Source organism: Quercus robur, chromosome 4 (assembly GCF_932294415.1).
Source record: "Quercus robur chromosome 4, dhQueRobu3.1, whole genome shotgun sequence".
NCBI classification, from domain to species: Eukaryota; Viridiplantae; Streptophyta; class Magnoliopsida; order Fagales; family Fagaceae; genus Quercus; species Quercus robur.
In genome coordinates, this window is record NC_065537.1 from 82,119,348 (window position 1) to 82,143,049 (window position 23,702).

Here is a 23,702-nt window from a genome sequence, read left to right on the forward strand (position 1 = left end):
ATAGAAAGAGAAATAAAATAAGAACTATTTCAAAGGAATAAATAAATAAGATCTGCTTTGACAGCTCTATTATACATATAGACCCAGATCCAATATGACTATTGAGTCATCATTCAGCCACAAGCAACAAACAAGAAGTCAAAGACTATGTAGTCCAATGTTTTAAAACTAGGATTAGATACCAAGATAACTAATAAATGCAATCTACATACATGTGGATGTGGGTGCATCAAAATTTTCATAATATTAAAGTCAGAGAAGAAGAAAAAAAATTCTGGGGTCTTATCTCTTAAGATGGCCCAAAGGGCCCAAGGCCACATGCAACCCTACTTTTTCTCTTGACAGATATGGACCAGAATGAAATTTTGCTAAAACAAAATCTGGGGTTTATTAACTGGCTATGTTTTTATTTATTTATTTATTTATTTTTTTTTTTATAGAAACCTGGCTGTTTTCAACAAATCAGTCTAGGGTTCAAATCTTCACCTTATTATCTACTATTGAAAATAGAAGCAAAATTAAAATCCTATTGGTGTCACTAGTTTTGCGTACAATAATTAAGTTGGGTTTAGAATTCATTTGATTAGACAATCTTTTCATAAAATCTCAATGTTGCAGAAGTGATTGCAGATATTTTGGATCTTGTCAAGTGTTTTGATGGGTTTTCTTTTTCTTTTGTGTACAGAGGGGCAATGCTCCAACCCATCTTTTAGCTCAATGAGCTGCTTTTGTAATTTTGGTAGGACTAGTACCTATCTCTAGTATCTCTCTCCTGGTTATTCAGGGTGTGGAGAGAGATAGTTAAAAACTCTCCCTTTTTTGTACTTGTATAACTAACAATAAAGTATTTATTCAAAAAAAAAAAAAAAATCTCAATGTTGCTGAGTCATAGCATCTTTCATGGCACCATTGAATATAATGATGAAAATTGAAATTATATAATTACAAGTTAGTGAATCAAATGAGAAAACTACTTTGATTCATCCTTGCACTGACATCTCCACGTGGGACACTATTCAGTAGGTCATGATATTGTGTACCATATCTTCTTTAGGATGAAGAATATTTAAGACCATATATTTTCTTTTACAATCTTTTTAATAAATATATATATTTTTTATTTTACATGAATAAATAATAAATAAGCCACTTGGAAAATGTGAAATAGGAGCAGTATAATTACAAATGGTTATTGCAAGTTTATGCACTATTCTTCCTATATGTACCTGAAATTTAATATTGTGAAAGAGGACTCAAAAAAAAAAAAAAAAAAAAAAAAACAACAACAACAACAACAACTTGGGTAAGAGAAAAGAGATGCTATATACCCTTATTTATCTATATTATCTATAAGAGGATTCCCCTCTTTGGACTGAACTTTTATTTATTTTAAAAATACTCCTAAACCTTATGTTTAACAAAGAAAAAACTTGAGGACAACTTGGAAAAATTATATCTCTAACTTCACTTAAAATGCCTACAAAATAAAACACTTTCCTACTAATTCATATCTTCAAAAAATTTTATCAAAAAAAAAAAAAAACTTATCCAAAATTAATAATAATAATTGTAGGGGCATTGGACCCCGAAGCCCATTATTTATGTATATAATGGACCTAAGGCCCAAGTCGAGTACTAAAGGCGTCTGAGGGGGGTAAATGATGTCAAAAGAGCCCATGTTGGCAAACGGAGAAGTCAGTTTAGATCATAATGACCTAAGGGGTTGTGCTGAGGATAAGAGACTCATCGGCTAACCAAGGCCGAGGTCCGTAGAGGTGGTTTGCCTTCCAGGGGAACGTCACAGAAACACTCAGTTGATACTGTGGGAGCTCAGGACAAGGAAGTGTCCTAAAACATCTTAGGAGAAAGCTACTACATCCGCATTAAATGCACTACAGCTAACTCCATGGCTGCATTAATATGGAGGTAATACCTGAACAGTGGATTTCAGGCTTACAGTTACTGCATGAAGACTTATGGGAGGTGCTGATGGGACAAGTATCAACACCAACCATCTGGCATGCACGTAGAAGATAGGGATGAAAAGGAAAGAAAGTATAAAAGAAGGATGGGGCAACGAGATAGGGGGATCGTGAAATCAAGAAAGAAACACTGTAGCAATCTAGAACCAGACTTGTAACCATTTTTGAGAGCATTATACAAAAACCAGTCTCCTCGGACTTTGCCGAAGACATTTTTTCTTCAGTTCAAACTTGTCTATTTTCACTCTTTTGTCACCAGCCTACTTAACTTGTTGTTTGATTAATTAAAACCCAGTTTTCTAACTCATTCTCTATAAATTCATTGTTTTGGACTTTTTGGGCCTAAGTCCATTCATATTTTTGGGTTAGGAATTCAAATCTAGTCCTTACAATAATAATAATAATAAGGGATAATTACACATAACCCACCTGTGGTTTGGGCGAAAATCACTTTGCCTACCCGTGGTTTGAAAAGTATCACTTAACCCACCTGAGGTCTGTTTCCGTCACTCTCCGTAACCCACCTCGGTCTCTGCCGTTACAAAAACACCTTTTAACCCCAAAACAGAACATAACGCGAATCAAAATCCCCAAAACTCAAACACTTTTCGAGAGAGACACCCAAGGTGCAATCAGGCTTGTTCTTCGCGGTTTGGGCAAGGTATGTGTGATGTTTTTTCATCTGCATTTGGGTCTGTTCCTGATTTAGGGTTTCAGATTTTGTTCAAGTGTGAACTTACTGTGTGAAAGTCTAAATCCAGGAATCGTGGTATGTTGAGATGTCTTCATCAAGTGGTAATTTCTCGGGTTCATGTGGACATATGTGCAATGAGCAGACTTGTGTTTTGAGAACAAGTTTGAGTTTGCACAATTTTGGGAGGAGGTTCTTGGGTTGTAGCCGTTATAAGGTTGGTCCTAAGTGTCCTTTCTTTGTTTGGATTGATAACCCAACCTGTCCTCGTGGGAATGAAGCTGCACCTTTGGCTCTAGAGAAGATGTCTAGGCTTCAGACTGCTCTCCAACTTGCAAATGAGAGGGAAAGGACAGCTCTGGAAACGGCAGAAGAAGCTAGGCAAATGGCAGAAAAGGCTCTTGAAGAGGAAGCCAAAACCAAGGAGAGGGAGAGAAAGGCTCGAGCTGTCTGTGCAAAAGCTAAGGAAAAAGCCATTCTTGCTGAAGAGAAGCAAAGAATGTGGAAGTCTGCATGCATTTTGTCATGGATCTTTTTTGTTATTGTTATGTTGTTGTGTTTTGGCTCAATTGAGTTCTCTGGAGTGAAGAGACCTAGATTGTTGCCCCTGAAGTAGTTAATTGGTTAGTAGAGATAGTTATGGCAATGGTGTTAATGAATTTGCATTGTAATAGCACTAGTCTACTGATGTAATGTTTTGATGTGTCAATGAATGAAGAATTGGTCAATTCTTGAGTATTTTGTGCATATCCTAACAACCATTCAATGGAAGAAGTAATGGTCAATTATCAATTTGGCTGTGCATACCATAACAACCATTCCACAATAAAAACTTTCATACACTGTATTAGAAAAATATACTTGGACATAATTTGTAGTAGCAATAAATAAACTTCCATATAATTTGGCTGTGCATACCATAACAACCATTCCACAATAAAAACTTCCTATACACTCTATTAGAAAAATATACTTGGACACAATTTGTAGTAGCAATAAATAAACTTTCATATAATTTGGTTGTGCATACCATTCCACAATAAAAATAATATACTTGGACACAATTTGTAGTAGTAATAAATAAACTTCCATATAATCTAGTTTGGACAAATATTGTTCCATACAAACTGTAATATCACAACTTCCATATTGTACCTTAATTACAAAAAAACACATTCCAAGGCCAGCAGTGATTGTTTTTTACACTAATTGGTAATTACAAAAAAGCACATTCCAAGGCCAACAGTGACTGTTTTTTACACTAATTGATAATTACAAAAGGCCAACAGTGGTCTTCACAAAAAAAAAAAAAACCAAAAAGGCCCACATGTTCCCACTAGCTTTACTCCCAATGCTGGCATGCGTACCCACTAGCTTCATTCATTTCTTGCCTTTACTCTTTCCTCTTTCCACCCACTGGATTCATTTTTGGTGGCCTTTGTGCAGCAAGCTGTCCTCTAGTCCTCACACTACCAGTGCTCCCACTTGCATGTGAAGGCTACAAAATAAAAAATAGATCCACTTGTTAAAAAATATCCCAAGCTACACAACCATCCAGGACTAAGTTACCTGTGAAGAACTTGGTAAGGTATCCCAGGTCTCCCTAGGTGTGTGAAACTCTGGTTGTGAGGAAGAGAACCATCCTGCTCTCTTGTGAGATGGCCTAGGTTGATTTCCTTGCTGTGAGGATGAAGGCTGAGTGGCAGACATCATGTTGTAGGTCTGTGTAGGCTGCTGGGATGGTGGCTGAGGTGCAGGCTGAGGTGCAGATCTAGGTGCAGGCACCCCTTCCCTTGCCTGCAACAAAACCCAGTTTCAATACAGTGTCTATTGTAAGTTTAAAAACAAGTTTTTTTTTTTTTTTTTTTTTGCCATTTAAATCCTAATTACTTACAGCTTTTTCTCTTTGAAGTCTCTGTCTCCTCTGCCATGGTGTCTCCCCAGTGATGCCAGCCTTGCACCCTCTTGAGTTATGCCCTTCCTTTTTGCATTTCCCACATCTTACAGGTCTATTCTGTCTACTTGCTTTGTAAGGGTTCCTAGGCTCATCAGAAGCCCTCTTTCTTTGCTTGGGTGGTCTGCCTGGTGGTTTGTATATGTGAGGTGCCAGGGGAGCAGGCTGTCCAGTCTCAGCCCATTCTGACTGGCCAGGCATGGGAGGAAGTACCTCCTTGTATATCTCCATGTAAGTTTCTTTGAAGTAGCATGGGTGGGTATAGTCTTCTGGTGTCTCAATGTTTGTATAAATGGCTGTTATGGCATGTTTGCAGGGAATGCCATTTAAATCCCAAGACCTACAGCTACATGTCTTCTTCACCAAATCAACTACATGCCTCTCATACTGACTGCCTACCTCATAAAGGAAACTACCAGCTGGGGTAGCACTAAATGCCTTACTTTCAACCTTCAATTTCTCCAACCTATCTTGTATGCTTGGACACAACTTTCCAGCATACTTCTGTATCCCTTCCCTTTTTGTGTAAAGCCTAGTCATAAGTCTAACCCTAATCCACTCCAACATTGCCAAGATAGGCTTGTCCTTAGACTTCAATATCATTGCATTAAAAGACTCACTCAAATTATTTACCAAACAATCTGTTAAGGTCCTATGAGTGAAGTGTGACATTGTCCACTGTGCAGGTGCAATGTTTGCAAGATACTCATATGCCTTTTCATCCAAATCCCTTATGTACTGCATGCATCTCTCAAACTCCCTTACTGTTGTGGCAGCAGCACACCTCCACAATGCATCCTTCAGCTCCAATCCCTTGTGATCAACTTTGAAATTGTTGTAGATGTGTTTCACACAGTATCTATACTCCACGGTAGGGAATAGTGTCTCTATTGCAGGTATAAGCCCCTGTAAATAAGCAAGCAAACAAACAAACAAAACAAGTTAGTTCAGCAAACAAAGTCAACTATTCAAGTGTAACTGAACAAAACAAAACTTGCATACCTTTTGCCTATCAGAAATGAAGACCAACTGAAGCTCCTCTGGCCTCCCTATATCATCAGCAAAAATTTCCAAAAACCATATCCAAGACTCCCTGGTTTCTTGTTCCACAACAGCCATGGCTACTGGAAAAATGTTGTCATTTGCATCCTTGGCAGTGGCAGATAAGATTTGCCCACCAAATCTGTGCTTTATGTGACAACCATCTAAACCTATAAATGGCCTGCATCCACCTAAAAATCCTACCTTCTGAGCATTGAACCTAACATACATCCTCTTAAATTTTGGCTGGGAAGTCTCCTCAGCCATTTCTGTCTGCAATATAACCCTACTCCCCTTGTCTACAGTGGTTATCATTTGTGCATAGTCCCTAAGGACACCATATTGCAGTTGCTCATCTCCATTTATCAAATCCTTTGCCTTTCTCTTTGACCTATACACTTGGTTTATACTTAGGCCAACAGATAAATTTTGCATCACATGGTTGTGTACACCACTCACCTCCCAATTTGGATTTTTGCTAAAATCCTCAATGAACCTCTTAGCAACATAAGCTGATGTTGCTTGGCTGTTTTTGAAAGACTTGGGACAAGTACAGTCATCAGTCAAGGTCTTAATTTGAAATTGTAAGGTTGAATTTATTCAACCATCTAATTGGCTTTATTCCGTGCCAAATTTGCTTGTAATTCAGCATTTAGTAACCCTGTATTTAGGTGGGATTGTTGTAAGGGTAGTAAGTGAGATAGTGTGAAGATTGCTCAAGAGTGTGCAAGAAAACAGAGTGTCGCGGCTGGGACTCGCGGCTGGACTCGCGGCTTCAACCCGCCAGAAGATGCACACGTGCCAAGCATGCTGGAAGATGAACAGTCATGCTAGCTGGAGCACTACAGGACAAAACAGGACAACTGGCCATACGGTTAACTCGCGACTGGAACTCGCGACTTAGTCAAGCCGCGAGGTCAAGCCGCGAGCCACCCCTGTTTTGGAAAAACCTGACGTTTCGCATTCCACTCCACTTCAGTATAAATACCCTTTTAACCCACGATTGAAAGAGAGCTTCCAGAGAGAATTTTGAGAGAGAAACCCTAAAGAAAAACCAGATTGTTTTCACCCACAATCTCTACCTTAGAGTCTCATCAAATTCCCTCACTCTCTTCCTCTCCATTGTCAAATCCTTGAGAGGCCATTATACCAAACCTGGTTCTCACCATTATCATCTCTGTGAGACAGACGTTTGGAGTTCTGGGAAGCAGTTAGGAAGGAGCCAATATTCATTGGTTGATGCTACGGTGTAGTAGCGGAATCCGGAAAGCTAGAAAAGAAAAAGGTTCGGCGCAACCTCGTTGGAGCAAGAAGCTTGGAGGGCTTAGGTGCATTGGGTAGATTAGGCTTGGAGGGTCTATTGCTGTCCTTGTATCCCAACTGTATTTTCTAGTGGATTGATTACCGCTTGGAGGGCGGCGGAGAGGTTTTTCGCCGAGGTCTTCGGTTTCCTCTTCGATAACATATCTGGTGTTATCGCTGTGTTTGCATCTTCCTTCCTCTCTATCTCTGCCTTTACATTATCTGCTGTGGTTTATTTTGTTGTGGCTTAGATAGTTGTTTAATCAATTCCATGTTATTGCATATGTTAAGTTTCCGCACACTAGTTGTTTAACATATTGCGTGTGTTGATTAAATTGGTTTTTGGGGGTCTAAACGTTCAAAAGTGTTTTTGTACACGTTTTTGAACTTTCAATTGGTATCAGAGCGGGTACACAGCTGTTTGGTTTCATTACCATTTGTGTGATCCTAGACCCCTGAGTTGTGGTTGTTGTTTTTGTTTATACCATGCTGAATTGTAGCTCAAGTGTTTGTGAAAATGTCTCTATGCATATGACTGAAAGGTGTCTTACTGATGACCTTGTAGAGTTATTAAAAACTAAGAAACATGCTAGAGTTTTTGTTCACATGCTGAAATTTCTTGAGAATCAGAATCTTGTCTTACACAGTAGCATATCTGAATCAAAATCATTGATTAAGAAATATAAAAGAAAGAATAGAATGTTGTGTGAGATGATTGAGAATCTGAAAATGAAAAATCAATCTAAAAGTAGCATGAAACCTGATGATGAGTTTGTGTTTGAAGGTCAAGATTGTCTGTCACATGTGAACCTATTTGTGCATACCTCATTAAAGGTGTTTAATGCATGTTTGTGGTATCTTGATAGTGGGTGTTCTCGCCATATGACAGGGGATAAGTCACTGTTTAAGTCACTCAAAGAAAAGGTGGGTGACTATGTGACCTTTGGGGATGGAAGCCATGCTCAAGTCCTAGGCAAAGGAACCATCGAGATACCCGGTTTGCCTCTGTTGAAAGATGTGCTGTTCATAAAAGGGCTGAAGGCGAATTTGCTGAGCATCACTCAAATTTGTGATGACGACTTCCTGGTACAATTCTCCAAGAAAGGATGTTTGATCATCAATAAAGAGGGGATTCAGGTTTTGGAAGAAAATCGGACTACGGATAACTGTTATGGAATAGTTCCCACGGCACCAATATCATGTAGAAGTGCTCGGGTGGATATGTTGGAGCTGTGGCATCACAGATTTGGGCATGCCAACTTCAAACAAGTAGCCAAAGTCTCCAAACTTGAAGCAGTCGAGGGACTTCCTAAGTTTGGAAAAGTAAAGAAGACCATTTGTGGTGCATGTCAAATGGGGAAGCAAACTAAGGCAAGTCATCACAAGGTAAATGTGATAGCCACCTCTCGTTGTTTGGAGTTACTTCATGTTGATCTGATGGGGCCCACCAGAACTGAAAGCCTAGGGGGAAAAAGATATATTATGGTCATTGTGGACGACTACTCAAGATACACTTGGGTTGAATTCCTTAGAGAAAAATCAGAAGCTTGTGAGAGGCTGGAGATTCTGTGCAAGAAACTACAAAATGAAAAGGGGATTCCAATAGCCAAAGTTAGAAGTGATCATGGGAGAGAATTTGAGAATGCAAGATTCGAGTCCTTCTGTGAGAAGAATGGTATTAAAAGAGAGTTTTCAGCTCCCAAAACTCCACAACAAAATGGAGTGGTAGAGAGAAAAAATCGTGTGATTCAGGAGATGGCAAGAGTCATGTTGCTTAATAAGCAAATACCTCAAAATTTTTGGGGAGAAGCTGTCAACACCTCGTGTCACATTGGCAATAGGATTTTCTTTCGAGCTGGTACAAAGTGGATTTTTGGGGAGAACGTTCATGTTATAGGCACAAAGTGGATTTTTAAAAACAAAACTGATGAAGATGGAGAGATAATTCGAAACAAGTCTCGGTTGGTGGCTCAAGGCTACACACAAGTAGAAGGGGTGGATTTTGACGAATCATTTGCTCCGGTGGCAAGACTCGAATCCATTCGAATCCTCATGTCCATTGCGTGCACTTTGAAGTTCAAACTTTATCAAATGGATGTTAAGTGTGCTTTTCTGAATGGATATCTAAATGAAGAGGTTTTTGTTGAGCAACCAAAAGGATTTGAGGATCCTCATTTTCCAGATCATGTATTAAGATTGAAGAAAGCACTATATGGTTTAAAACAAGCGCCTAGAGCCTGGTACGATCGTCTTACACATTATCTTCTAGATAGAGGTTTCAAGAGAGGGTATGCTGATCGAACTCTATTTGTCAAAAATGATGAAGATTATCTCCTTGTGGCACAAGTCTATGTTGATGACATAGTGTTTGGAGCAACTATCGAAGATCGTGCTACTGAATTTTCTGAGGAGATGAAGAAGGAGTTTGAGATGAGCATGGTGGGGGAGCTCACATTCTTTTTGGGTCTTCAAGTCAAACAACAGAAGGAGGGTATATTTGTATCTCAAGAGAAGTATGCCAGAAATATCGTCAAGAAGTTTGGCCTAGACTCCAAAAAACATGCCTCCACTCCCATGAGCTCTGCCACTAAACTGAATGTGGATTCATCAGGAGTTGAAGTAAGTCCCACATTGTATAGGAGCATCATTGGAAGTTTGCTCTACCTTACAGCAAGTAGACCGGACATTGCTTTCAGTGTGGGCGTTTGTGCTAGGTACCAAGCTAATCCGAAGGAATCTCATCTGACTGCTGCTAAACGAATCATTCGATATGTGAATGGTACTGCAAACTATGGTCTGTGGTATTCAAAAGACTCAAATGCGTGTCTTGCTGGGTATTCGGATGCTGACTGGGCTGGCAGTGTAGACGATCGGAAAAGCACTTCAGGCGGCTGTTTTTATCTTGGTAACAATCTTGTTTCATGGATGAGCAAGAAGCAGAATTCAGTGTCTCTATCTACTGCAGAAGCAGAGTACATCGCTGCTGGAAGTTGCTGCACTCAGCTTCTTTGGATGAAGAAATTACTTCATGACTATGGAATTCCTCAAGAAACAATGTGTGTCTTCTGTGACAACACCAGTGCCATCAATCTTTCCAAAAATCCTATTCAGCATTCAAAATCCAAACACATAGAGATACGTTACCATTTCATTCGGGATTTGGTAGAGGAAAGAGTTGTGTGTCTTGAGTTCATACACACTGACAATCAAAAGGCGGATATCTTCACCAAGCCTCTCGATGGTCCACGGTTTGAATCACTCCGTAAGACCATTGGTGTCGGTACAATTCCTTGACTCTCTTGTGTGTTGTGTGCTTCATTGTTTTATCTGTCTGTGTTGGAGCACACACTTCTTTTTGCAACTTGTTTCTTGTTTGCTTGTTCTTTTGTGTTTACTGCTGGTTATGTTTGTGTTTTATCAAATTTTTTGTTTTTTGAGTCAAAAATCCAAAAATTACATAAAAATTTGAAAATCAAAAAGCTTGATTGACTTTGTTGAGTTTTTGTCTTAAAACTCGTTTTGCCTTGTACCTTTGTGCTAATGGCTTTGTGCATTTTCGAGCATTGCTTGTTTTTCATGCACTCGTATCACTGTGGGAAAAATCTTGAAATCTATGTGATTGTTGTAAATAGATCTTCAAGCTTGTCATGAATGATTAAGTGAATGATTATGTTGATCTTGAAACATGTGTAGACTTGTGTCTATATCTCTTCCCATTTTTTATTTTTTTTGCTAAAAAGAGCTCGCCAAATGTAAATCTCCAAATGAAAAGAGATATTGAGCTGCAAAAGCCTGTCGCACATTCTAGTATTTGAATAGGAAAAAGGGTAAGCGACCTTATATTAAAAGTGAAATTTCTTTCAAAAAGGCCAAAGGCCTGTTCTTCAAAGAAAAATGTTGTCTATCCCTCTCACAATGAGAGATGATTGCCTCAAAAGATCAAATGTTAAGGCTGAAAGTGGAGTCAAATGAAAAACTCCAAGTTATGTTATCAAGTTATGTGGGAGGTCATATATTCATATTTCTATAATTGAGATTGGTCACATGATCTAGTGCTAATTGTGTATGCCTTGGTTGAATTGATCATTGAAGCTTCACATTAGACAAAGGACTATCTCAGTGTTGATATCCACACACAACACACAAGTTTATGTTCAATAAATGCCTTATTCATTTGTGTGATTGTACTTGATAAAATGTGTTTTCACATGCTCAATCTTTGTTAATTCAAGCACAAAAAGATTTTTGAGTATTTTAGGTGTTTTTGGAAAGTGTTTTGTTGGAAAAATCTGAAAATTTCAAAAATACAGTTTTGCCCTGTTTTGGCGGCTCAGTCGCGGGTATGCCAAGTCGCGAGCCTCAGTCGCATCTTCGCTGGTCATGTTTGGCGACTTGTTCGCGAGTGGAAGGACCAGTCGCGAGATTCACTCAGAGATTTTCGCGGCTCAGCTCGCGACTCACTCGCGGGTAGACCTTCCAGTCGCGAAAAACACTTAGAAAAATTTTTCAAAATTTTGTTTTTGTGTTCTTTGGCGGCTTAATCTGGCGACTGTGTGGCGACTTACTCCAGTCGCGAAAATCGCGTGTTTTGGACATACAGGGGCAGTTTTTAAAATTTTCTGTTTTCCCTCGATCTTTTTGTGACTGTTCATTGTCTTTTTTCTTCTGCACTTTCCCTTTCTCACCGTGCCTCCATTGTCGATCTCCATTGTTTGCTTCTTCTCAGCTAAAAATCGTCGACTCACAGGTATGGTTCTTTGTCTTGCACTCTAATTTTCCTGCTGTCATGGTTTTCCCTCTGGATTATTCACTTTTGAGTGTGGGTTTTGTGATGGGTTTTGTGATGTCATCGTTAGCTTATGGTAACCTGTTCTTCTGGTTTTTGAGCTAATTTAGTTTGATTGGTTGTATTCTTCATCATGTGCTTAGCTAGGGTTAGCTATTTTTTGTCTGATCTGATGTTGCTATCATGTTTCCCTTTGATCTTGTGTGGTATCTTGTTGATGTGGTGTTGATTTTGGTCCTTTTACAGCTGTTTATGTGGTTTTATTTGATCTCTCTACTGTGTAGTTCTATTTTGGGCCTTTGGTGTCCCTCATTGTTACTTTCTGACCATACTCATCCAGCTGTTAGGGTTTCTTCATTGTTCCTACATTTTCACTAACCCACTGCTGATATAGTCTGTTGGATTGTGTTCTGTCATTTCCCTTGTTTATAATACAGACTGGTCATGTCTCCATTCAAAAAGGCTGCTGTGAAAGGAGGTTCTTCCAAAGGGAAGGAACCCGTAATTGATGTTGATGAAGACACACCTCTCCCGAAAGTGACTCGCTCTTCATCACAGCGATTCGATCCCAATAAGTTCAGATCCTATTCAGCATATCAGTCATATGAGAATTTCTTTCTTCATGCCACACCACTACTAGAGAAAGCTGTGGATCTGCCTTCACTTCATAACACTGACATTCCGATATGTTTTGCTCACAAGGATTGGAATTACCTTCTCTCGGATCCGGATATCGTGTATGAAGAGTTGGTTAAAGAATTTTATGCTAATGCAATTGTGGAAGGAGATGAACTTAAGTGCTGGGTTCGGCAAAAGAGCTTTTCTGTCTCTCCTACATACCTGGCAGAAATTCTTCACATCAACAGACCCATTTTTCGTCATTCACCGGTCTATGATGATCTATGTCCTGATGAGGAGCTTCTCAAACAAAGTCTTGGTCAAGACTTGGAATTCTCACCCAATGGAAAATCCATCAGTGTTTCCTCCCTTTCTCCGAAACTGCGAGTGCTTACAATTGTGATGTTTCACAATTTGTACCCTTTATCTAGTACAGGGTATATGAATCTCGGACGTGCTTTGTTTCTTCATGATCTGGTCTCTGATGAAGAAATTGACATTTGTGCTCACATCTTTCATGTTCTGCGCAAAACGGTTCTTCGCAGTGAGTCTCGGATATGCATTCCTTTCTGTAGTCTCATTTCACGGATCTTGAAGCTCAAGGGAATTTATCCAACGGCTGATGAGTCTCCTATCCCCAAACCAAGTCCGATCAACATGCGCCCATACAATGCAAGTGTTGGACATAGTCGGAAGAGAGCCAAACCAGAAACTTCTGCACCTCACAGTGACTCTCAGTTCAGCAATCTCTCCCTCGATGAGAAACTTGATTGCATTGTCTCCTCTGTCCACGAGTTGAATACAAAGATGTCTGGACTCACTGCTTCTCTACACCATCAAAGCAACCGATGGGATATGAAGTTTACTTCTCTTCAGACTCAGTTGGATCAAATTCAGAGAAAACTAGAAGAAGATGACTAGCCTATTCCATGACAAAAAGGGGGAGTGATAGGCACAATCAGAGGGGGAGGATATTACCCTAAGGGGGAGTGTCACTATCTAAGGGGGAGTGTCTTTATTTTTTTTGTTTCCTTCTTCTCTTTAAGTTGATATATTATGTTTTGTAAAACAGTTATTCAGGTATTTGTTGGTTTGTACCCATATGCTTTTGTAAGCTTTCAGGGTTTATGTTTTATGCATAGTTTGTAGGCCTTGTGGTATGTACCATGCTTAAGTGCAGCCTTTATGCTATGTTGAAATCAGTACTTTAATCTAAATGTTCTGCATTGTGATTGTTGTACTGTCACTCTTGTGCCCTTGTAGGATTGTTCCTAGATGCATATGCCTTGTGTGCTATGCATTGGTTGAGTGTTGAACATACAAGTGTCTTGCCTTGTGCTTGTTAACTTGTATGTCCTTGTGTTCATTCCAAGTGTGAATGAGCACTGTGATCACTACCTTGTGGTGTTCACTTGGTTGATCAAGCCATGGTTTGTTTATTAACTCCATCTTTGCTTGATCTCATATTGCCTGTTTCATATGCATTAATAATTTTCTGCTTACAATGATCATGGTGTATTGTTGTGTTTCAAGAGTTTATGTTCATATGATTCAAGTGCTTCACAGCTTCTAGAGTTAGGTGTGAGTGAGTTTTGTTCAACTGTTCCCAACTCACATGTTAAGTCTAGAGTCTGTTTTAGGGTTTTGTCACGGAATAGCCAAAGGGGGAGATTGTAAGGTTGAATTTATTCAACCATCTAATTGGCTTTATTCCGTGCCAAATTTGCTTGTAATTCAGCATTTAGTAACCCTGTATTTAGGTGGGATTGTTGTAAGGGTAGTAAGTGAGATAGTGTGAAGATTGCTCAAGAGTGTGCAAGAAAACAGAGTGTCGCGGCTGGGACTCGCAGCTGGACTCGCGGCTTCAACCCGCCAGAAGATGCACACGTGCCAAGCATGCTGGAAGATGAACAGTCATGCTAGCTGGAGCACTACAGGACAAAACAGGACAACTGGCCATACGGTTAACTCGCGACTGGAACTCGCGACTTAGTCAAGCCGCGAGGTCAAGCCGCGAGCCACCCCTGTTTTGGAAAAACCTGACGTTTCGCATTCCACTCCACTTCAGTATAAATACCCTTTTAACCCACGATTGAAAGAGAGCTTCCAGAGAGAATTTTGAGAGAGAAACCCTAAAGAAAAACCAGATTGTTTTCACCCACAATCTCTACCTTAGAGTCTCATCAAATTCCCTCACTCTCTTCCTCTCCATTGTCAAATCCTTGAGAGGCCATTATACCAAACCTGGTTCTCACCATTATCATCTCTGTGAGACAGACGTTTGGAGTTCTGGGAAGCAGTTAGGAAGGAGCCAATATTCATTGGTTGATGCTACGGTGTAGTAGCGGAATCCGGAAAGCTAGAAAAGAAAAAGGTTCGGCGCAACCTCGTTGGAGCAAGAAGCTTGGAGGGCTTAGGTGCATTGGGTAGATTAGGCTTGGAGGGTCTATTGCTGTCCTTGTATCCCAACTGTATTTTCTAGTGGATTGATTACCGCTTGGAGGGCGGCGGAGAGGTTTTTCGCCGAGGTCTTCGGTTTCCTCTTCGATAACATATCTGGTGTTATCGCTGTGTTTGCATCTTCCTTCCTCTCTATCTCTGCCTTTACATTATCTGCTGTGGTTTATTTTGTTGTGGCTTAGATAGTTGTTTAATCAATTCCATGTTATTGCATATGTTAAGTTTCCGCACACTAGTTGTTTAACATATTGCGTGTGTTGATTAAATTGGTTTTTGGGGGTCTAAACGTTCAAAAGTGTTTTTGTACACGTTTTTGAACTTTCAGAAATGTTAGCTCTCCACTTATTTGAGATGCATAACATCTCCACCCACACCCATTCTTGCAGTGAACTGATATCTTGGTCTTCTCATTAAGCTTGAATTTGATGTCAATAGGTTTTTTGATTGCATACTCCCTCAAAGCAGCTTTGAACACCTTTGCATTAGGGAACTTCATCTCCTTCTTCAGTACAACATTTCTCATGTCACTCTTAGCATTAAACTCCACTTGCTCAGGTACCTGCTCATCATTAGACCCATCCATGCTTACCAGGTCATCCTCAAGGGCTGGCTCAGCCCACTCAGGGTCTGTGTGGGGTGCATTGCTTGATTCTGGGGCTGTGTGGGGTGCATTGCTTGATTCTGGGTTTGTATTGGGAGCAGAACCTTGTGGAGCTGAGTTTTGAGCAGCAAATACATCATCACCAAAGCCATCCCCCTCTAGGCCTTCATTTAGCCAATCATCATCATCTCCTTCAACATTCTGTTCTTCATCTCTTGCATCAATGTCAACATCCTCAACATCTTCTTCATCATCACTCTCATCATCATTCTCATCATTTTCATCATCATCACTATCCAATTCTATTTCAACCCTTGCTGCATCACCACTTACATCACCACCTGCATGACCACCTACACCATCTGCCACTCCCCCTGCATCACCACCTACACCACCTGCCACTCCCCCTGCCACTCCCCCTGCATCACCACCTACGCCACCATCTGCCACTCCCCCTGCATCAGGATACTCAACTGCCAATGGCTCCACATCTATGTCAGTATAGATTATGATTTTTTCAGCATACCATGCCTTATGAAGGTTAGTCATGTTTACGACATCTGTATCTGTTTCTATGTCTCTTAAATCATGCTGTAGATCACCATCAGGAATTAAATACTTATATCTACTGTGTTCCTTAGGAGCACCAACTAGATGGCATAAATCCCAAATTTCAAAGTAACTCAACTTGTCAGGGTCAATCTCTGTCAGTAAACGTACAGACCCACCCACATATTGTATGGTTGGCTCCTCCACAAAACATCCCCCAACATGAATTTCAAGGTCAAATGTGACATCATCCATCTGCAATTAAAATAAGTATTTTGTTTACACACACTGACATGCAGAAAGTGAGAAGAAGCCAAAAGAGACAACAAGGCAACAAATTGACAACAACACACGGACAAAGGACCACATAAAGCACATGCAAAACCAGACTCCCAACAAATTCATAGGGACCACACTACCCACACTTCACAAACAAGTGCAATCATTGACAAATAAACTTGATTCCTTCAGGTATATGCATTATAGAAACAACAATAGCAAAATGCATATCCTAAGCGATTCTACACATAAATAGCAAAATGCTAATTTAACATACAAAAAAAATTTTACTGTGCAGATGAACAGCAAAACCTAACTACGTGGGTGGGTCACCATAAAAAAATGACATCAAGAACCCAAATGCAGATGAAAAAACATCACACATACCTTGCCCAGGTTCGATGATGCAAAACAAGTGCTTTCTCCCTCTCCACACGCTCCAAACCGCGAAGAACAAGCCTGATTGCACCTTGGGTGTCTCTCTCGAAAAGTGTTTGAGTTTTGGGGGTTTTGATTCGCGTTATGTTCTGTTTTGGGGCTAAAAGGTATTTTTGTAACGGCAGAGACCGAGGTGGGTTACGGAGAGTGACGGAAACAGACCTCAGGTGGGTTAAGTGATACTTTTCAAACCACGGGTAGGCAAAGTGATTTTCGCCCAAACCACAGGTGGGTTATGTGTAATTATCCCTAATAATAATGACACTAGACCAAAAAAAAAGAAAAAGATAAAACTTAACTTTGAGAATAGGTGGACTTTTCAAGTATTCATGGTATTTAAAAAAAGTTTGATACAATTTTAAAGATAACTTCACAACTTCCATTACACACACACACACACACACACACACACACACACACACACACACAAAAACCTTCATAACATGAAAGCCTATCCTATTAAAAAAAAAAAAAAAATTAATGCTATTTAATATTTGGGGTAAGGAAATTTCAATCAATTGAGTTACAAGTAAAATACTAGCATCTGAGCATGCGCTTATGTGCGTGCTCAAAGGCTCTTCTAAGTTTTGGGTAAAATTTAATAACTTGCATCCATTGTAATTTGGGATTATTACATTTTTTAATCACAAAAAAAACCTAGAGGTGTGATTAGTATTATGCAATTGTGATGAGTATTATGTATTTTCAATCACAAATGCATAATACTCATCACACCCCTAGTTTTTTTTTTTTTTTTTTTTTTTTTTTTTTTTTTTGGTGATTGAAAAATATAGTAATCCCAAATTACAATAAATGCTCTAAATTAACCCTTACCCAAAAAAATAGAAGAGCCTCTAAGCACACGCATGAGCTCTTCTATTTTTTGGGTAAAATTTAATAATTTGCATCCATTGTAATTTGAGATTATTAAATTTTCTAACTACCAAAAAAATTTAGAGGTGTGATGAGTATTATGCATTTGTGATTAAAAATGCATAATACTTGTCACAAATGCATAATACTCATCGGTTTTTTTGTGATTAAAAAATGTAATAATCCCAAATTATAATGGATGCAAATTATTAAATTTTATCCAAAAAATAGAAAAGGCATACTTAGATGCTAGTATTTTACTTGTAACTCAATTGATTGAAATTTCCCTACCCCAAATATTAAATAGCATTTTTTTTTTAAAATAGGATAGGCTCTCATGTTATGAAGGTTTTTTTTGTGTGTGTGTGTGTGTGTGTTTAATGGAAGTTGTGAAGTTATCTTTAAAATTGTATCAAACTTTTTTAAATACCATGAATACTTGAAAAGTCCACCTATTCTCAAAGTTAAAATCAAGTTACATAAATTTTTATTTTTTATTTTTTTGTATTTTGGTGCATCTACTATTTTTTTGAACGCAGGCCTAGAAGGTTTTTTTTTTTTTTTTTTTTTTTTTTTTTTTTTTTTTTTTTTTTTTTTCTTATAAACCGCCACAATTCTAAAGCAAGAGTGTTAATTGCCTAAAAATAATAATAAAAAATTTAAAAGTATTAATTTTTTAAAACACCAAGAATCTCATTTGAGAAGGCCACCTATTCTCAAAGTTTAATATCAAGCCATATGCTCAGAGGCTTTTCTATTTTTTGGGTAAGAGTTAATTTAGAATATTTATTATAATTTGGGATCACTACATTTTTCAATCGCAAAAAAACCTAGAGGTGTGATTAGTATTATGTGTGGTGAAATAATTTTTCATCACACCCCTAGGTTTTTTTTATGATTGGAAAATGTAATAATCCCAAATTATGATAAATGCTCCAAATTAACCCTTACCCAAAAAATGTAAAAGCCTCTGAGCATGCGCGTGAGGCTAGTCTATATTACTAATAACATGATTCTTTATTTGGGTTTTATCATTTTGCGTACCAAAATACCTTAAAATTCATATGTTTAAAAACATTATATAATAAGGTTAGATATGTAAAAGTACTAATTTAAACACTCTTGAATTTTAGATACTTATCCATCTCTCCTTATTCCTTCTTACACAAGATTTGATAGAATAAGTATTTCATTTTGCAATGACATATTTTCAAGTTTAATAGAATAGGTATCATAAGAGTTTCCCATGCTATTGATGTAGCAAAATAGTAATTTATATCACCTGAATATGCAATTTGTAAAAATGCAGTTTTATTCAGGATAAATATGTGAGAATTATCACCTAAAGCTACAGAATTATATTAAGGACAAAAAGGAAATTACAAAATTATTTGTGGGTACATAATCTATATCACCTAAAGTTCCAAAATTATCACCACCAAATGTATGTGGATTACATAAAATAGATTATTGTTAATGCCTAGTTATATGTTCCCAAATCGTCCAAGGTTTGTTCTTTTTCTTGGCCTGCATACTTTGAACTTGAATCTCCAGCACTTGCAGCAGCAGCTATTGAATCTCCAGCACTTGTAGCAGGACCCTAGCAATTTATTTAATTGTTAGGTTTGATTAAAATTGATTGGTAGCTAATTTTGAGTCTAATATCAATGTCTCACAAAGCTGGAAATAGGATTAAGGCTTGGTTGATATAATAGAAAATTTAAATAGTATTAATTTCTTACAACACCAAGAATATTGTTTGAGAAGTGCACCTATTCTCTAAGTTTAATATCAAGCGATGTAATTTTTTTTTTGGTGCATCTATTATTTTTTTTAACCCAAGCCCAAAAGTTATGGATTTGTTCAAAAGCATATTGCTTTTTTTTTTTTTTTGAACCCAAGCCCAAATGTTTATCTTCAGTTTAGTTATCTTTATCACAATAAATTTAAAGATACCATAAACTTCATTTGAAGTACGCATAAACCGCATTCAGCAAAAAAAAAACCAAAAGTGATTCAGCAAAAAAAGAAGTATGCATAAACCGCAAATTAAAATTAATGAAATTTTCAACATTAAAAAAGAAAAAGAAAAATAAAAAGACTACTCTTCTAGAGCATCTACGCATAAATATTAGACATGAAAAACATTGCACAGGTTGTAGTAGCCTTCAACCACTACAACTTAGTATTTTCTACAAAATTAAGATAATTTTACAAATACCACAACCAAGATCCATAGGACCATAGTAAAAAAATACCAAATACGGAGTATATGCTAATGTATCACTTTTGCTCCAAGCCATGGATCCTTAAACTCTCTAAGGCACTCTTCCTCTTCATTGGGGTTGTCTTAAATTTTGAATTCCAAAACTTAGCTACATCATTCCATTAAATTGACTACTTGTATGTGTTCACTAAAGAGTACCAAATTGCAAACTCAATATCACATACAACATCAATTAACAAAATATACTAAGCAAAAAAAAAAAAAAAAAAAAAAAGTTAAATTATAGAAGTAAGAAAATGTGAATAGCACGATTGATTATTTAATCCCTAAACCAAAATGGCTATGGAAACATCTATTTGAGATCCTTCAATGCTAGTCTGCCAGGTCTAAGCTTCTCCTTTTTGACACAACTTGGGCCCAAATTACTTGGATTGGCCCATTAGCAAATATACTCCCTTTCCTGTAAAGTGATCCGACGGTTCCGAATATGTACATATTTTTTTAGGGTAAATTACATATATAAAAATCCAAAATTTATATCATATTTTAGATTTCACCTCCAAATAAAAAAAAAAAAAAAAATCATGTTTTAGATTAGGTTTTAGGTTTTAAATTTTGTCAATTATTATCCCAAATCAGCGAAATTGTCTGAATAATGTAAATAAATAATAAGGATGGATAGATTCCTTGAAACGTTATTAATAAACCATATAAAGTAAGAATTCATTAATTAAACATTGTGTTTCACATAGGTCTTATTCATAAATCAATTTAATGGTCATTGAACAAAGAAGGTAAAGAGATGCCCTATTTTGAGAGAGAAAGTTTAGGTTAGAGTGTGACAGTGATTATATAACAGTGATTATTTTGCTCTACAATTGTACATAACAAGGTAAATAAATAATGAATATAGGTAGAGACTTCCAAATGAAATAGTTTCATAAGTTTTTTTTTTTTTGGAAGTGGAATGAATTTCATTAAACATTAGCCAAGTCCAAATACAAAGCTTCTAGAGCAGGGGGAGGGGTCTCCTCCATCCATACAATCTCATCAACCAACCCTTTAGCAAACTTTGCTAAATATTGAGCCACATCATTGGCTGTACGGCTTACCCACCCAACAGACACAGCCCGAAGGCCTGTGCATAAACACTGGATATCCCTATACAAGTGTCCCAGACATGAACTATTTGGCTATGAGCATGAAATGGTCCTCATGACTGACACATTATCACCCTCTATAAGAAGCTCGACAAGACCTGCATCCACGGCAAACTCCAAGGCTTTGCGGCAAGCTAGCACCTCTGCCTCCTCACAATCCGAAACAGGCGGTCCCCTCGCTGCCAAGGCTGCCATCACTTCGCCCTTCTCATTGCGAATAACTGCACCGAACCCTGTCGCATTTAAATCCTTGAAAATGGCTGCATCAAAGTTTTAGCTTATATCCATTTTTCGGCGGTGGGCTGCATTGGGCTTCTCTAGCATTGGAAGTTGGACCGCCAAGTGTTGTTGGGCTTCCCTAAATTCCTCTAGAAATTCTGTTGCTCTCTTATTTAGCCGAGACGGGTCTTGCATGCTTCCTCCATGGATGATAGTATTTTGTTGGCTTCAAATCAACCAGGCCTAGACAAAAAATAGTTCGAGCTCCTCGATTGTTAACTTTTTCAATAGCTCTTCCACTAGTTACAACACATCAAGCTGACCTCCCATCGATTTTTGCAACCATCTCGCATCACCCGCCCACACATCCTGAGCCACACCACACTCCCATATGGCATGAATTGCCGTTTCCACATCTCTTTTGCATAGGAGGCATGTGTCATCCTCCATAATGCATCGTCAAGCAAGCTTCACTCAAGTGGGCAGAATGTCATGGCAAGCACGCCATGCAAAGATGCAGACCTTGTTTGGAATATGGAGTTTCCATATCTTGCCCCACACCATACTGCTTCCCAACGACAAAGAGCCTTCACCCATAACATCAGTTTCTTTCTTTAACTCTCTGGCCAGATGGTGCCTTGTTTTAATCGACCCCTATGTAGGCTGCAACCAAAACAGAGTATCATTTGTTTGTCAGCGACTCAGTGGAATCCGAGAGATTGCATCTGCATCTTCACGGTGAAACTTCAGATCAAGTAACTGCCTATCCCAAAGCTTGGCAGACCAGTCAATTAGCTCTGACACCCTCCATTCCCACTCTTCCTCCACCAATGGGTGCAACACCTTATTAGTAGGATAGTTCGGAATCCATTTGTCTTTAAGTACCTGGATTTCAGACCCATCTCCCACCCTCCAGCAACTACTTTTCTTCAGGATCAATTGAGTCGCAATAATACACTTCCATACATAGGAATTGTTGGGTACATCCTCTGCCTCGAAGAAATTGCACCGTGGAAAGTACTTTGCTTTGAAACATTTTTAGAGCAACATATCCTTTTTTTGCAGCAACCTCCAATCTTGCTTGGCTAGCATTGCCAGATTAAAACAACGGATATCCCTAAAGCCCATACCACCCTCCTTCTTGGGTTTAGATAGTGAGTCCCAACTCTTCCAATGAATTTTCCTCTCATTTCTCAGCTGCCCCCAACAAAATCTTGCGCATATAGCATTGAGCTCATCGCAAAGCTTCACGGAGAGTTGAAACACCCCCATAGTATATGTTGGAAGAGATTGAGCAACGGCCTTTATCAACACCTCCTTTCTGGCTCTAGATAGCATTATCCCCTTCCATTCTTGTAGCTTTTTCCACACTTTATCCTTGAGGAAGGTGAAAGCTTGATATTTTGAGCGTTCAATCAGTGTTGGCAAGCCCAGGTAGGATTCGAACTGGTCCACTTCCTTAACATTTAGCTTAGTTTTTATCCAATCTCGCTGCCTACCATCTGTGTTACTGCTGAAATATATTGAGGATTTCTCAAAATTTATTAACTGCCCAGAAGCCTTGGCATAGAGCTGCAAAATATCCATTATTACTTGAACCTCATCTTGAGTGGCTCGGCAAAAGAAAAGGAAATCATCTGCAAACAGTAAGTGAGATATTCTTAGATCTCTCCTACATATAGACACTCCATGCAATCTGTTTGCCACCTTAGCTCTTGCTAATAGTGATGAGAAACCCTCTACACATAAAAGAAACAAATAAGGAGATAACGGGTCTCCTTGTCGGAGCCCTTTAGATGGAATAATGTTACCATAGGATTTTCCATTGATACAGATAGAAAACGAGAGAGTAGATACACAACACATGACCCGCTCAATCCACACCTTTGGAAAGCCTAGTTTAGTCATGATACCCATTTGGAAGGCCCACTCAACTTGATTATATGCTTTACTAACATCTAGTTTTAAAGCAAGGGGACCTTTCTACCTTTTTTGCGACAATGCATGGCATGTAAGGACTCATATGCTACAAGAAAGTTATCAGTAATAAGATGGCCAGGTACAAAAGCACTTTGAGTGGTAGTAATCAACTGGGGGAGGATTTGCTTCAATTTATTTGCCAGGACCTTTGAGATGATTTTGTAAATAACGTTATAGAGGCTAATGGGTCTGTAATCAATAATTTTTTCCAATGATTTTATTTTAGGAATAAGAATAATATGCATATAATTAACATCAGGTTCCATAATTCCATTATTCATAAAATCCAACACTACATTAATCACATCATCTCCAACAATATGCCAAAATTTTTGGTAAAAGAGAGCATTCATACCGTCAGGTCTAGGAGCCTTTGTTGGTCTCATTTGGAACAATGCTGCTTTAATTTCCTCCGAACTGTATTCACTAGACAACATATCCCGCATATCAAGAGACACCTTAGGATGAATTGTAGCTAGGCACTCCTCCAATTTGTCATGTTCACTGGCTTTGAAAATATCCTCAAAATACCTTGAAAATAT

At 38.4% G+C, this 23,702-nt stretch overlaps 2 protein-coding genes across 2 annotated transcripts; both read right to left on the bottom strand.

The window, feature by feature from the left end:
• Positions 1-4,233: 4,233 nt before the first annotated feature.
• On the bottom strand, positions 4,234-5,207 carry LOC126723954 (uncharacterized). The gene is made up of 2 exons (XM_050427974.1): positions 4,568-5,207; positions 4,234-4,470 (listed from the first exon to the last, which is right to left on the bottom strand). Exons 1-2 carry the CDS (start codon positions 5,192-5,194, stop codon positions 4,234-4,236), a joined length of 864 nt encoding a protein of 287 aa, XP_050283931.1. The 5' UTR covers positions 5,195-5,207.
• Positions 5,208-5,213: 6 nt separating this feature from the next.
• On the bottom strand, positions 5,214-6,243 carry LOC126722762 (uncharacterized). The gene is made up of 3 exons (XM_050425911.1): positions 5,630-6,243; positions 5,266-5,533; positions 5,214-5,218 (listed from the first exon to the last, which is right to left on the bottom strand). The coding sequence occupies exons 1-3, from the start codon at positions 6,101-6,103 to the stop codon at positions 5,214-5,216; spliced, it is 747 nt and encodes a 248-aa protein (XP_050281868.1). The 5' UTR covers positions 6,104-6,243.
• Positions 6,244-23,702: the final 17,459 nt, after the last annotated feature.